Source organism: Rhinolophus sinicus, chromosome 16, assembly GCF_057876585.1.
Source record: "Rhinolophus sinicus isolate RSI-liver-muscle chromosome 16, RSI-T2T, whole genome shotgun sequence".
Taxonomy (NCBI): domain Eukaryota; kingdom Metazoa; phylum Chordata; class Mammalia; order Chiroptera; family Rhinolophidae; genus Rhinolophus; species Rhinolophus sinicus.
The window spans coordinates 47,583,591-47,599,217 of NC_142516.1; the positions used below are offsets into that span (position 1 = coordinate 47,583,591).

General features: G+C 45.4%; 1 protein-coding gene across 3 annotated transcripts in view; it reads right to left on the reverse strand.

The window, feature by feature from the left end:
* Positions 1-1,078: 1,078 nt before the first annotated feature.
* Positions 1,079-15,627, reverse strand: part of ENTREP1 (endosomal transmembrane epsin interactor 1) — a 60,703-nt gene continuing 46,154 nt past the window's right edge. For 2 of the 3 annotated variants that reach the window (XM_074330533.2, XM_074330530.2), the window contains 6 exons: positions 15,492-15,625; positions 9,126-9,255; positions 8,888-8,966; positions 7,469-7,621; positions 4,904-5,196; positions 1,079-2,082 (listed from right to left, as the gene is read on the reverse strand). In XM_074330533.2, coding sequence (XP_074186634.2) covers positions 1,831-2,082; positions 4,904-5,196; positions 7,469-7,621; positions 8,888-8,966; positions 9,126-9,255; positions 15,492-15,625 — 1,041 coding nt within the window. In that variant the 3' untranslated portion in view covers positions 1,079-1,830. The remainder of the gene's footprint in view (positions 2,083-4,903; positions 5,197-7,468; positions 7,622-8,887; positions 8,967-9,125; positions 9,256-15,491; positions 15,626-15,627) is intronic. The other variant, XM_074330531.2, reaches the window with a different exon arrangement.

Consider the following 15,627-nt stretch of genomic DNA (forward strand, 5'->3'; position numbering starts at 1 on the left):
AAACAAGTTCAAAGTCTTAGCAACCACTTTCTCCTAGAAACAAGAAATGGAAAAGTGCTACTACTTGGGAGGTTGGGGAATGGTTTCTGGAGATGGGCTGCTGGGGTGTGAATGGCATCTCTATCACTTAACTTCTGAATGACCTTGGGCAACTTACTGAACCTCATTTACCTCATCTGTATAATGGGCATAATCACAGGTCCCACCTTTTAGGCTGGTATGAAGGTGAATGAGAGTGTGTAAAACCCTGAGCTCAGTGCCTGAAGCACAGGCAGTGCCCAGCAAAGGTAGCAGTCCTCACCTCCTTCATCCACGTCCTGACCTCAACTAGTCTCTTCTACCATGTTTCCCCGAAAATAAGACCTAGCCGGACCATCAGCTCTAATGCGTTTTTTGGAGCAAAAATTAATATAAGACCCGGTACTATATTACATTATATCATATTATGTTACACCCAGTCTTATAGTAAAATGAGACCAGGTCCTATATTAATTTTTGCTCCAAAAGACGCATTAGAGCTGACTGTCAGGCTAGGTCTTATTTTCGGGGAAACACGGTATGCATGTGACCTCTTGAAATGTAAATTAAATCGGTTACTCCTGTTGAAAACTCTTCCATGGCACCTCATTGTCAGCACAAAATCCAACCTGAGGCTCCTCCTACGTCTCCTCTCGTTCAGGGCTCCTTTCACAGCAGCCTCGAGTGCTGGAGAGCCTTGTATTGGCCATCCATCCCCTCTGCCTAAAACACCATTCCCTATCCCTCAAAGTCCACTTTAAATGTCATTTCCTCCAGAGACTTCTCCAACTGCCTCCTTCCTTCTTAGCACCAATCCCCAATGTGCTGTCTTCACTGACTTATCGCTCATGGCTCCACTAGCAAGCAGCAACATGAAGGCACTGAGCCAGGCACCTGCTGAATGAATGAGGGACACGTTGTTATCCATGGGAATCGGAAGCCACGGAGATTAAAGTGGTTCTGCCCAAACCGGACCACCGCTGCTCCAAGTTCCAAACCCTCAGACAAGTAAGGCGTGGCCACCTCCGCGCACACAAATGTTGCACACCAAGCCCAGAGATCCAAAGTAAACATTTTTATTCTCAGTTCTGCCTTAGCCTTCTCTAGTTTTGCAAGCATAAATAAAGGGAATCCACAAGAATACGCTCCCTGAATGTCTCTGATTACAACTTGTCACTGAAAACGTTTCCTGTTTTTCCTAAAGAGAGTGTGATTTCAGGGTGACCTAAGATGAGGCTGGACGATTTCAGAACATCAAGGTGAATCATCCATCCTGCTTCCATGCCAATTCCTCCTCACCGAGCGCAAGGCCGCGGGGAGCTATCAATAGCAGTGCAGCAGATCTGTCCTTCCAGTGACAGAGAATTCCACGAGGAAGAGAGTCACGCACGACGGGTGAGGGGCCACGCCTCATCAGCCCCAGGTCTGCCCACACCAGGGCAGGGGACCTGGCAGAGGAAGGAGAGGATGCCTTCACAGCCTCCAGCTGGATGCACCCCAAAACCAGACCATCTGGGAAGAACTTGCTCGTTCCCCCTTGAACACCTCGGTCAGCAGAAAGGGGAGCCAAAGAACAGGAACGAAATGTCGTCTGAAGTGCCCTCCTTTTTGAAGAGTTCCCAGAGGGGGACCCCAACCGCCAGCCCGGAAACTACACGGTGAGAAAGGGGATCCTTCCCGTCCGCGCCAGTGGCCTGCTGCCTCCCAGGTGCCGTCTTCCTTCTTGCCTGCTCCTCAGGTCATTGCAGGGGTCGGGCCCCTCCTTTTCACAGGACTGTCTCTCTGACGACACCAATGAGGCTGTGTGGCCGCTCAGCCTCCACGCGCCGGGGCCTCCTCTCGGCTCGGGGCCTCCCTGCCGCCACGAAGGTGCTCAGGTCTCCGCAGCTCCGCAGGTGCAACAGGCCAGGCTGTCTCCGCGAGGGTAGCAAGCGGGCCCCGGAAGTGCTGGGCTGCAATGGGGCCATTATCTTTGGGAGAATAAACAGGGAGGAAGGGGTTAAGCTTCACCAGATGTGGTCCTGGGATCTGCCTCCTATATCCATCCATGTAATGTTTAGTTGCCTTGAGAAAGAAAAAAGGCTGTTTTTTGTTTGTTTGTTTGTTTGTTTTTTTCCCCAAAGGGGAACCCATTCAAAATTCCAGAGAGATTCTTAACACATTGCCTCTTTTCTAATGTTCCTAACAAATTCCCCAAATTTCCTATGGTTTCAACGGTAGACCTGCCTCACTTCACTGACTCATCTATTGCCAGGTCTTGCTTTCTATTTAACATTCTCCTCATCACCTTTTTTCCACTTTCCCTGTGGTCTGAGCCAGTGATTCTCACTGGGGTCTGCACATTACAGGAGGGGAAGGGAGCCTGTCAGAAACGTGGATTCCCATCTGCTCCCACACCAATTCTGACACGTGAGTCTGGAGTGGGGCTCAAGTATCTGTACTTTTAACAAGAACCCAGGTGATACCGATATACTTGAAAATTTGATAACCATTGGTTTGGTATTGTGACCAGGTAATAAGTTTATAAAATGTGAGCCAATCCAATGATGCTCCCAACTGACCTAATAACCCTTCAATAAACAACACAATAAACAACATCACAACTAGGCCGATTTATTTGTAGAATCTCTTAAGAATGGTTCCACTGCTACTGTGTTTCCCCGAAAATAAGACCGGGTCTTATATTAATGTTTGCTCCAAAAGACGCATTAGGGCTTATGTTCAGGGGATGTCATCCTGAAAAATCATGCTAGGGCTTATTTTCCGGTTAGGTCTTATTTTCGGGGAAACACGGTAGATCTATTTTTGCAATGTGCCACATACATAACTTTAAATATATCATGATATCACTTACTTTATAAAAATGGCAAAAATAAGGGAAACTCCTCATCCAATTGAGATTGATGAGAACTGTCCAGGTCATACACATATTTTAAATTGCACAGTCACGTCTATATGACCTAATCTGTTAGCACCTTGGGGAAAACCCAGGTGCTTTATTATCACCAACATCATAGAATGATCTTTGGGATGACCTTTTGTTTAGTTTGTACCATTCTGAGATTTTAAGGTCATTAAAAGGTTAATCCCCCAAAGAGACGTGACATTAGATTTGCTAACATTCTATTATTATTTGTCCTAAGGCCTGTCCTTGTTTCCTGACTAAGAAGACAATTCCAACTTTCATAGATGTCAACTGTTCTTATGTGTATGTTCAGACCCATGGTTTTGATATTGGTAAAATCAAAATGGATCTAAAAATGCATTCTAGTAATAGAAAGTGAAAATGTGCCAAATCTGGGTAGAGTGAGCAATAAAAGTTCCTCTTCCCCTGCCCCTGCCTCCTTCTGTCTGAGGAAGGTGTGGCATTCTGAGCCATCACCGTGGGGCTCCAGTCCTGCAAGGCTTCAGCGGATGAGCTAAGGCGATTGCCACAATCCCAGTACCTCAACTTTTATCCAGTCTGTGCACAAAGGTCCAGCAAATATTTGTAGCGATAGCGTCTTTTGGACTCTAAGTGCTTGTTCTTCTTCCCCAGAGCGATTTTCCAGTGAACAAAAGACTTTGCAGAAGGTCCAGACCAACTGTTTGGCAGATGCTCCGGCTCTTACCTCACCAGAGCTTGGAAGCCTTTGAGAAGTGACTCCAAATACTTGCTCCTGTTTAGCAGGTATCGGGGATGGACAGAGGGTATGAGGCAGGGAATGACATCTGGAGCAGACGAGGGACACCAGGTTGTAAATGTCTCCCCTGCACCAGCTACTAACTGGAGCCTGACCCCATACTGGCCGACCGCTGTTAGGAGGCAGACCACGAGAGTGTCCACAGTTCACATACATCTTCATGCGAGTAATCAAATCGTTCTTCTGCTCTCCTGGATCCCCTGAGGGGCTGGGAGAGAATTTGGCTTCTGGCCTCTGTATGAAGAGGCCAACAGATGAAAAGGGGCAACAAAAAGGAAGTGACGGGGGATTTATTCAATCTGCCTAAAAATTTACCTAGCGTCCTATAGTTGGTAATGACCCTGAGAATCAGCCCAATTCAACTCAGGCATTATTTGTCGGGCACTTTAATGCACACAGGTACAGCCAGGTACCATTGTGCATGGATGTCTTCCACAGGCAGCCCACATACATGGAACAATGGAACAAACGCCTCAAAGGTGACTGCTTTTTTAAAAAGGTGGTTAATTAAAGCTGGGACCCATCGCCAGTTCTTATCAGAAGGAAATTCCCTTCATTCAGAAATACAGGTGTAGAGACCACCTCGTTCAACCCTTCGCATTAAAGATGAGACACCTGACATGTAGGTGGACCATTTACATGCCCAAGTGTTTCTTTTCCCTGGTGGTTTCTGTTTAGGGGATTGCTTGTACTTTTTAACCTATGAAAAGGAAAAGGTGTTTATTCCTTTCCTTTAGCTTAGGTATCTTGCTAAACATTTCATGGGAATTTGAACAGCTCCCAGAATCTTGCCAATATGAAAATTCATGTATGTCTATCATTGTCAAAGGGCTGAAAAAAACATGCCGTATCAAGGGAAACTTTCAAGATAGGCAATCAAATGCTGCGTGAGAGCCACACGGCCCATACCTCTGGATTTTACCTCCAAGCGACACCCACTTTTTTGTTTTCAGGCATGCTTCCACACCCTGGAAAAAGTGGGTTTGTCTTCCTCTGTGCCAAGAACTCTGTGGAAAAGTCACCCCACCTGAAAAGAAAGTGCTCTAGCTTCCTGTCTCTCCCTTCACAGACCTCCTAACCACATTTCCCTGGATACAGTGACCATGAACTTACTGTGCCTTGGACAGGAAATTGGAGAAGCCACGTCGGCTGGAATGGAAATGAGTGATCTGACTCACAGCAGATATTAAAAATAAAACTACCTGTTCTAGGAAACTGGCACTTGTGATGGCTTCCTCCATGTGCTCCTCATCAGACTTCAAAACAGATTTAATGTTTTCTACAAGTTCATGGATGTCCGGGGTCATACTGCAGGAGGACTGCTCCAGGAACCTCGCCACCAGCAGCTTGGTGTCTATGTAAGATCTGTAATCTATTAAAGACCGGGGTCTGCATCGCGAAGCTCTGGGTCTCAAACCCCTCCTCAAGGTCATAGCAGCCAGATCCGGTCTTCCCTCCGTCTGAGTTGCAGCTTCACAGCTGAGCACAGGGGCGGCTGTGGGCAAAGACAAACAACACGTACCCATTGGCCATGCCCCTGTGAACCCCACGCCTGCATCTGAAACCACACACATCACTGAACTCAGCGTGGAAAGCTCGTGACAAATGCCGACGGCCATGCACATCTTGCTTTTCATTTTGCAAAAGGAAAAGGAAACCAAAACCAACCACTAGGACAAAAGCTTATTTCCTGAAGTGTAGTTCCAATAGGACGTGTCCCCAGGATAGTTTATTGCGCCACATAAAACACAACCCCCCAAGGTAAAGACAGAGGATAGAGAAGAGCATCCAGAAGGCAAACCATAATGGGGCATCAATCAGTTTCACGGGATGATGACCAATACATGGGGATGGATGGGGCAAGCAGACAGAAACAAAAACCAAAACAAGTTGACCGATGAAGGAACATTCCAAGGGGGGAGGATGAAGGAGCCACTTAAAGAGAAGGACTGAGGAGAGACGAGACTTGTGGGGTGGATGGAATGTCTGTCTTGACTGTACCTTTGTCCTAACATCGTCAGGGGCACTGTGCTGACTTATATTATCAGTGCTCACACCACGGCTGTGCAGCAGCTCTACGGGTGACTATTACAGAAAGAGCAGTCTAGGTGCAGGAAAACGACACATCATTCCGGAAGTCAACAGCAGGCCTGGGAAATCCACCTCAGGCTCTAATTTCCACAACTACCTACTCAGCAAGGGCACAAGGAAGGGCAGAATATTTCTACACTGTCGAGTGGGTGAAGGGAAACTGGAGCCTGGTCTCCCCATGTTCATAAGCCAGCCAGCAGCCTTCAGTGTACAGGACACTGGAGCCCTCAGGCTGCGCGGGCCTGATAAGCAGGGATTGAGATATTCAGGGAAGAAAGGAAGTGGGGGGAGGGGACAACGTGGAGGAAGGGGAGCATCCTTTTCCTCTGAAGAAAGGTAGGCTTGAGGATCTCTAATCAAGGGTTGGCAGCGGTCCTCCTAGGCGGCCATGGGCATATCACAGAGAGCCGGAATCTTCCAGGAACATTCCCTACAGACACTCATCTGTGAGGACAGTGGCAGGACTGCACACTCAGTCACTTGAAGGCAACTTGGTCCCCTCCACAACGGAGGGCTCCAACAGGTAAACACGGGTCCTCCTCGCCCCTGCCGCACTGTGGACTGGAAAGGGGTTCTGGAAAGATCTGTCTAAGCTGTGCAGACAGCAAAGTTCCTGGTGAAGCTGGCAGGTGGCCAGCTCGCGTCCTCCACTTGCCAGGGAGGGCAGAGACCCGCAGTGCAGAAGGGCCTGGGAGGTGAGGGGCCAGGCTGCCAGCCCGCTGGGGTTGCAGAGGTCGCTCAGTCCCAGGTGGTGGGACTCCTCCCCACTCAGAAGCCACAGTAGAGACAAGAGGAGGGTTCTCTCTGGCTCCCACACGGTCAGTCCAGAGCTGCGGCAAACAACACAGGCTGTCAGAGGGATGGAACTGGGCTGTTTTAACGGGCGACACAGGCTCCCAGAGAGAGCCAGGTGAGAATATTGTCTGTGGAGAGCGTGAGGAGAGCATAGGCCACCTGTGAGAACAGGTCACCGAAAGAAGCCGGTGCTGGTAGGATTACAGGTTTCCGGTTTTCTTCCTTTGTTTCCTTTATATTTTATAATTTTCTACAATGAAGGCATATTTGGAGATGTTCAGGAATTCATATACTTAGGGGAAAAAAAGGTGCAATGTTATTTTAAATTTTTTAAATTAAAAAGAATTTTTCATTAATTCAAAAAACATCTGCACATAGACAAACTCAAAACAGCGAGGGAAGGCAAGGGAGTGTGAGTTTCACTCCATCCAAAGTTCTTAAAACAAGGTCAGACTTAAACAATTCAACTTACTCATGCAGAGTAAAAAGGTAACTATTATAATATTAAATTATAGAAGAGGGGATTAAAAAAAATACATCCCTTTGACTTTTTCCTGGAGAGGGAATGTTTATCCCCACAGGATTGCGAGCATCTAGAAATGAAACCTAGGTTTGCCTTATTTTGTTCATGGCGTACCTGCCACAGTATCATGTGCGACCAAATACTTTTGATGAAAATGACTTAAAAAGAGAAAGAAAGCCTACCAGCCTTAAAAGACATGACAGATGTATATCCCTAATATGTATGTCGAATATCTGATGTTCCCAAGACCTGTTCACCTCCTTTGAGATATCTCTTGAACCTGCACGACAGGGCCTGGGGTGAGCAGAGCCACCCGCTCTCACCTGACACCTGCCGGAAGCTTGGGGCGCGACCTCACCTCTCTCCGCGGAATGATGGAGCACGGGGTCGCTCTTGGATCTTGTCCTCAGGGGCTGCAGGGCTCTCCAGCTTCTCACGGGATGCGGCAGGTTTGAGCTGGGTGTTGAAATGGATGCGCTTTCTTCTCCAGGTGTGTTAGGAATGTCCCCACCTGATTTTTTTTTTTTTTTTTAAGAGGAGAAACAAAAATTATTGCCCCAGATGCAGCCTCCCAAATGTCAGGCAGGAAACACCTGTGAGCCCAAATCTGCCCGGGGCGAGGGTAATGCAGTTAACAACATTTGCTTAGGCTGCTGGCCCAGTAGGTTTTTATATCCCAACACGATGGGAAATGCTGCCCCTCCAGACCTAAAACAAACAAACACTTTTAAATCCAAGGACAAAATAAAGAAGCCCTGCCAAAATGTTAGGTTTTCTTCTAAAGGTGCTTAGCATCTTCTCCAGTGAAGCCCGCTGGCACAGCTTCAGGATTAGAAAGCTCCTCGCCATCTTATAGCTTCTGACCATTCAGTATAAGCAAGACTGGGTGGCAGGTAACCCCTGCAGGCTGCAAACAAAGTGCAGGCAGAGGAGGTATCAGCGGGCCGGGCTGTGAAACTCCCAGAAAGCCAAGTTAAAGAGCCAGTGACCACTAAATGAATCAGTAAAACCACTCCAGAACTGGATACGTACGTTCTGCTCAGGAAAAGAAAATCACGCCATTTGTGAGCCTGAACTGTGGTCTGGGAAACTTTTTTTTAAGAAATGGAAGAATTACAAACACACTTAGGAAACAACACTGCTGCATAATTCTGTGTAAGATGGAAGGTAAACAGAACAGAAACCCAGTTCTAAGTCACACTGCTGAAAAATTATCTGTCTAAAAGAGCTAAAAGTTGATCCATTATTTAACACCATGTGCAAATTTGTGCTCGTGGACAACTCTGTGGGCCACGTAAAATCTGCTCAAAGAGAGAAAGCTGTAACAACGTTCCCTTAAGCTACAAGGATAAATATAAACTGACTCTAGTCTTTAATGCAGGACTGGAAATAAGAAATCACTACACGTTAAGGCAGGATGACCTGGGTCCTAGGTCATAAATAATAGCACAACCTCACAGCAAATCAGCCTGCGATAAATGAAATGCTTTTTTTCCCTTCAAAAGAGCGCATCTCAGTTTCCCAGGAGAAAATAAAAACCCTGAGAATTGGCTGGTTATTCATAAAAGACTCTAAGGACATCTGTGTTTCTGTTCACATGTTAACTCCCACTTATACGCCCTCAAAGGTGCTAGTATTTTGACACCTGGAAAGGCTGTTACTTGAATCATTTGCTCCAAGAATATCTGACCTCCAACAAACTATCATACAGATCATTATTTTGTCATGTTTTAATTTACTGAATCACAAGTGTGGGCAGCGATAATGGGTTTATTACCTTGAGTCACTGCCATGCACATCGGTTCTGAAGAGCTCGTGGCAGCTTCTGATCCTTCTGGGATTCGGAATGACGGTCCCTGCATCACAGGAAAAAGAGGGCTATTTGTTGATATACAACTCGAGCATCACCTGGACTCGGGGAACTTAACAAGATCGGCGAGGCACAGTCTCCCTCTGCTTTCTGTGCTTGTCCTACTTGTGGTCAACATACCAGAGAGGACCTCTATGGACAGTACCTGCTCCTGATCCACCTGGTTCACCACAGCTTCATAGGGAGGCGGGGGGTCCAGAGGACAGAAGACTTCCACACCTTTGATTCGTGCTCCATAGATATGCGGCAGTGGAATGATGTCGGGGCCAACCATCCTAGGAAAAGCATGCAGGCATCAGGAAGCGCGTCTAGGGCCTGGCCGTCTGACATAAGTAGCTCCTGCGTGGTGGTCTTTGCCGCTACAAGGTTATCCTTCGGCAAGTGACAATGTATAAAAGGCAATATCATCATTCCTTTTAAACCCACTAGGCAAACAGGAAACAAGGATCCATAAGGGACTAAAAGCAGATTAGTGGTTGCCAAGGGCTGGGGTCATGGGGAGTGACCACTTAATGGTACGGGATCTCCTTGGAGGTGATGAAAATGCTTTAGAACTAGATGGAGATGATGATTGTACCATATTGTGAATGGGCTCAATGCCACTCAATTGTACACTTTCAAATGTTTCATTTCATGTTATGTGAATTTCACCTGAAAGAAAAACAACAAAACAAAACAAAACCAGGGACTCAGGGAAACTCAATTATTTCTTACATTAATATGTGACAAGTTTCTGCCTGGGTGTCCCTACGGTCTGATTCACGGCAGGAACTCACTACTTGTTAAAAAATATTTGAAAGGATAAATAAATTTGATCAAGTAAAGCAAATAATATCATAGCTCAGAGACAAAGCAGCAGACTGCAGGAGGAAACACACAGTGACCCTTTCTAAAGGTCCTCGTTCAGCAAACACTGAGCGCTTGCTCCATGCCAGGTACTGTGGTTTTTGTCCTGTGGGTGAGGGTTCCTTGGTAGCAAAACAGCAAAATCAAAAGGAAAAAACCCACAAGATGTTCTGCCAGTGTCCATAGAAAATTACACACACACACACATTATCTAGGTAACAAAGAACATACATTTAAAAATAATAGTTAAAACTACAGGAAGGTATTATGCTAAGTGAAATATGTCGAACAGAGAAAGATAAATGCCATATGATCTCACTTAGATATGGAATCTAAAGAACAAAAGGAACAAACAAAACAGAAACAGACTCAGACACAGAGAACAAACTGATGGTTGCTGGATGGGAGGGGGTTGGGAGCTGCGTGTAAAAGGTGAAGGGATTAAGAAGTACAAATTGGTAGTTACGAAATAGTCATGGGGATATAAAGTACAGCACATAGAATGTAGACAAAAATATTATAATAACTATGTATAATGCCAGGTGGGAACTAATCGGAGGAAGGGAATCACTTATTAAATTATATAAATGTCTAACTGCTATGCTATACACCTAAAATTAATATAAAATAATATTGAATGTTAACTGTAATTGAAAATAAATAAATTTTAAAATGAAAAACAATAGTTAACAATACATGGAAGTTTGTACCTTTTAATGGAACTTCCAGTTATAAAATAAATAAGTCTTGGGGATGTAATGTACAGCGTGGTGATTCTAGTTAATAATACGTATTGTATCTTTGAAAGTTGTTCAGAGAGTAGATCTTAAAAGTTCTCACCACAAGAAAAACTTTTAAACTACGTGTGGTGATGGACATTAACTAGAATTATTGTGGTGATCGTTTTGCAATATAGACAAATAGCAAATCATTATACTGTACACCTGAAATTGTATTCTATTTCAATTATATCTCAATTTTTTAAAAATACACAGAAGACAAAAAAAAAACCTGTACTCAGGCCACGGAATATAGGAAAATGAAGGAAAAAAAAAAAGCAAAGTTTAACATCGATTCTTTTCTTTAATTTTTTAAAACTTTTTATTTATTTTAAGTGTGTTTTCTCCAGGACGCATCAGCTCCAAGTGAAGTAGTTGTTTCAATCTAGTTGAGGAGGGCGCAGCTCACAGCGGCCCATGCAGGGATAGAACCGGCAACCTTGTTGTTAAGAGCGCTGCACTCTAACCAACTGAGGTAACCAGCCACCCCCCATTAATATCTGTTCTTGAAATGCAAAAATGGACATAAACTTAAAGAGACTAAACGCCAAGCAACTCCAGGAATCCCAGGCCCTTCCTGGACCTGACTGAAGACGCTTTCCCTGAGCAATGAACAAGGTGACTTGTTTTCCTCAATGAGACCTAGGGACTCCTTCTGTCCTCCCGAGGGCGAGTCTTTAATCCTTAATTAGCACAACCCTCATGAGCCATCCTTCTGGCACTTACAAACCCTGACTGCTCCCGTTCTGCCAATTCTGCCAGCATCTCTTCACTGCCGTGCCCTTGCCGGGAAAGGTAATATCCCTGTTTGCTTGTTAGCCCTGGTGGTCTTTGTTTTATATTCCCAGACCAGTAATTGCCTATACAGTATGTTCGCAGAGAAGAGAGGGCTGGCTTAGGGCCAAGAGTTCACAGGAAAAGCCTTCCATTTTTAGATCCTAAACTACTACAGAATCTCATCAAGACAAAAAAACAACAACTTGGTGGGTCAGGGGTGGAGGGACACACTATCCAAATCGAACGCAAAATAAATGGTGTCTATGGTGGTTATGAAAATGACCAGGAAAGCCTCATTTTGATGAAAGATCCTGTTGGAGTTGATGCAGAAGGAAAGTTTCTTTCCTATTCAGCAGCTTTTCCTTATTTTATCTCTTCGGGTAAATAAGGACCCATGGAGGGAAATGGGTCTGCTAGCTCCTGGCAGGTTGTTTCCTGATTCCTTGTGGCTGTCAACCTCAGCTACAGAGTAGAATCACTTAGGAAGGTTTCTAAACTACCGATGGCCTAGCCTCACTTCTAGAAATTCTGCTCTAATTGTCTGTGATGGGCCCCAGGTATCTGTAGGTTGTCAGTGCCCCCAGGTGATTGCAATGCACAACCACGATTGAGACCACCGCAAACGGAAATGCATCACGGTGGCTGAAACTAAAACCCTGTTATATCTGGGAAAGGTGATCAGATGTGTATTAAGAATGAGTGTCTTAGGAAAATGGCTACCTGGTAAGGTAGGGGTACGATTAAGGGCTAGATGTTTCTTAAGAGTAAGATACATGCCAAGGACATTTTAAACCAGGCAACTAACAATGTTGAGCATAGTCTAAGCTTTTATTTTCGGAAATTTTTTTTTTTTTCCCCATGATCTCTTAACAATCCTCTCCGCAGCCACGTAACAATGCAGGTGAATAAGGAAACTGAGGCTCAGAAATGGTAAGAGATCCACCCAGGGTCACCCTTTTAAGAGATTCTAGCAGAGCCTGGGCTCTTCCACGTTCATCCCAAAGTCTCTAGGAAACCTTCCCTGGTTGCGGTTCCTGAGCACTGAAAGATGAACAGGAAACCTAAACAGACCATGCAAAATATGTTGTTCTGCTTGGATGCTACAAATAGGCCTTGAGAACTCATCCAAGGGTGATGGCAGCAACTACCATGCCCTGGACCAAAGAGTGATCTTCATCTACGTACCAGAAAAGCCGTGCCCTTTACTGGGCACATGGGGGTAGAGTTGCTGCCTTGGAGAGGGGAGCGAGGCAGGGGTGCTCTGCCCAACAGCTGAGCATGGGGTGAACCCCTAGCACAGCCTGGCTCCACTTGACAGTGGGTTTTGAAGCTTGTTAGGAAAGGAAATGGATGAGTTTTGTTGTCTTCATCTTTCAGAAATGCCCCGATTAATCTGGCTCTTCCTCCCTCTTCAATTTGCTACAGCGGGGAACATTCCCAGGGTACAACCACGACCACATTCCCCAGATAGTTGGGAGACTCTCCTTTTTGACTCCTGGCTCAAGCCAACTTCTGAGAATGCGGGACTCCCTAGAGTTATGGAGACAGGTTGTGCAGCCAGCTCCGGTGCTTACCAATCGATTCACAAAATAGATACCCCATCTTTGGACAGAAGCCTTGACTGCAACAAAGCTTCTGTTTATGACGGTAACTTGAGGAACCCTTTCTCAAGAAGATACCACTGCATGAAGTGGTTGTATTTATAGAAGTTAAATAAATAAACCTCTTCTTAGAGGTCATAATGCTTCACAGGAAATGGGGAGCCTTGATTGCGTGAAAACATTTAACATAACTCGCAGAAATTTTAAGAAAACATTCGTTAATATTTTGCCTGCCTGCTTGCGAGAAAGAAAATTACCAGTTGGGGTTAAACAGCCAGTGTCTACAACGTTGATTTAGACTGAGACTCTAGCAAAGTCAGCGAAACTTAAAACTATCTTTGATGGAAGATGTATCTAAAGGTAAATACATTTAGCCATTTTAAAAAGGAAAGTGGGCTGCACTCCGATATTGGTAGAACTTCAGAAAAGGAGAGTGTTTGCCCTTTGGAGATATGATCTAGCACTCCAGGTATATATTTTAGGACAAGCAGTGTCTTCTTTCTCACAAAGGTGTTTTGCTTTAACACCCTCCCGCCTCCACCTCACCCCGATTCCTTCTGGAAAATTCTGAATGGTAATGCCCTTCTTGAAGAGAAACTTGTCTATCTTCCAACCTGGATTTGGCCACGGGCTGTCTCAGGACCGGGAAGGACAAATCCAGGGAAGCATACAGATCCTCCAAGAGCAGAAACACCCACACTGCTAAACATGACCGTGGAGGAGCAGAGAGGAGAAGGGAAGGTCGGGGCCATCTACAGGGCTCTGTTGGACAGCACGACCTCTAAACCCATATGAGTCACTTTCCCTTTCTGCTACTGCAGGAAATTGAATCTGTCTGTTGCCTCCTCTTAGGTCAACCGAGGGCTCATCCACAGCCTCCAGGGGCCAAGGAATTCCTCTTGAAGAGGGCATTTCTCTTCCCAACCAGGAAATAACAGGCATTTTTACTGTCCTCACATGTGCCCTCTGTACCCAGCCTGAGACTGGGCTAAGATTTTAGCAAATGTGTCCTAGTGTACACAAAGAATATAGGTTTTGTTGCTCTGTCTCTCTGGCCCCTGTAACTCTTGGCTCATTTCTTAAGAGACTAGGGAAGCTGTCCTGACCCCTGAGACTTTAAAATTTCCATATACCACTCACTCCCTAAACCACAGGGAAGCTGCGATGTCCCCCAGGCCGCCCCAGCCCCACCTGCCCAGCCAGCTGCCATCCCTCTGGCTTCGTGGGCATCTTAACCTCTGCCTCGGCCTTGGCGGTGAGAAGGGGACAGTCTGGAGATGGGGTTTAGGTATGACTCACAGGGACAAGTCAAAAAGAGGACCCACTGAAAAGAACATGAAAAGCACCTGGTGGTAGCTCCCGCTGTGACCTGTTTCAAAGTCACATATGGCTGCCCTGAGCATTAAAAAATGGATTTCAAAAAAACCCAAGTTTGGCATCAAATCTGTTTGACGGCTCTCCACCAGTACCTCCGGGATTAAAAAGTAAAACTTCCTGGCCTCCTGAATATCGAGCTAAAGACACTAGCCTTTCTGCAGAATGTAGAGATGCTTTTTGGAAGCTTAAACATAGGCTTGCTTATCCTCTAAATTCAGCTTAAGATCACTTCCTCTAGGAAGCCACCCTTGATTGGCTGGCTCTTCCTTCACGCTCTCTGCAGCCCACCCACCAGGTTAGGTGGCCCTCTGTGTGCTCAAACTCTCTCTTTTGAGTACTACTGTGATCCTAACAACATTCATTTTGAATGACCTACATTGGGAGCTCCTTGATAAGGGGAGAAGGTGAGTCTAACTCATTTTGAAGCTCAAGAACGCAGCACAGTGACTAGTAAGCAGCGGATTGAGTACAGTGTTTGTTGAATGAATAAATGCGGTTATTCAACAGAGTTACAATTCTAGAAGTCACTAAGAATCAGAGTAAGGCATGCAGCATTTCATTCTACAGAAAAACAATTCTACAAGTAATAATTCCTAAGAGTTAAGAAACCAATGATCAAGCTTTGAGCTAGAATTTGAAAAGGAAACTAAGCGTAGCGTCTAATTTTTCTAGACCCGAGAGAAGTAATTAATAATTCATCTTTTTTTAATGGCTGGGAAGAATTTCATGATTTGGGGACCTGCTGATGGTGTTATAATGAACATCGATTTGGCCTAACTGAGCACGTTTCCATGACAACAGCAGCTCTCAATCATGTCAAATTACAGCAGTTATCTCACTAGGTGTCACTTTTCCTAGGAAGCTAATTGAAATTGAAAAAGTATATCCTTAGGTCAAGGTTTGACTTTTCTTTGGTTTCATGCAGTTTATCAGAGAGAGAGAGAGAGAGAGAGAGAGAGAGAGAGAGAGAGAGAGAAATAGAAAATCCTAAAAAAATAATTCAGTATGTCTAGATTTCAGAGAGAAGTCAGAGCTCATGCTATGAGTTCTGGAGTCCCTTCAGTCTTCAAGTCCAAGAGTACCCCAGCATCCCAAATAGAACCGGGGTTGGGGGAAGCTTAGGAATGATACCTGCGGTTCATCCGGGGTGTGCACGAGTAAAATGTGGCGAAATAGGAAGGGGGAGGCACTGGCGGCACGAAATCGTCAGGGTCTGGGATGTGTCCGTGTTCTTCCACTTCTTCAGCCGAAATCTGGGATTCATCCT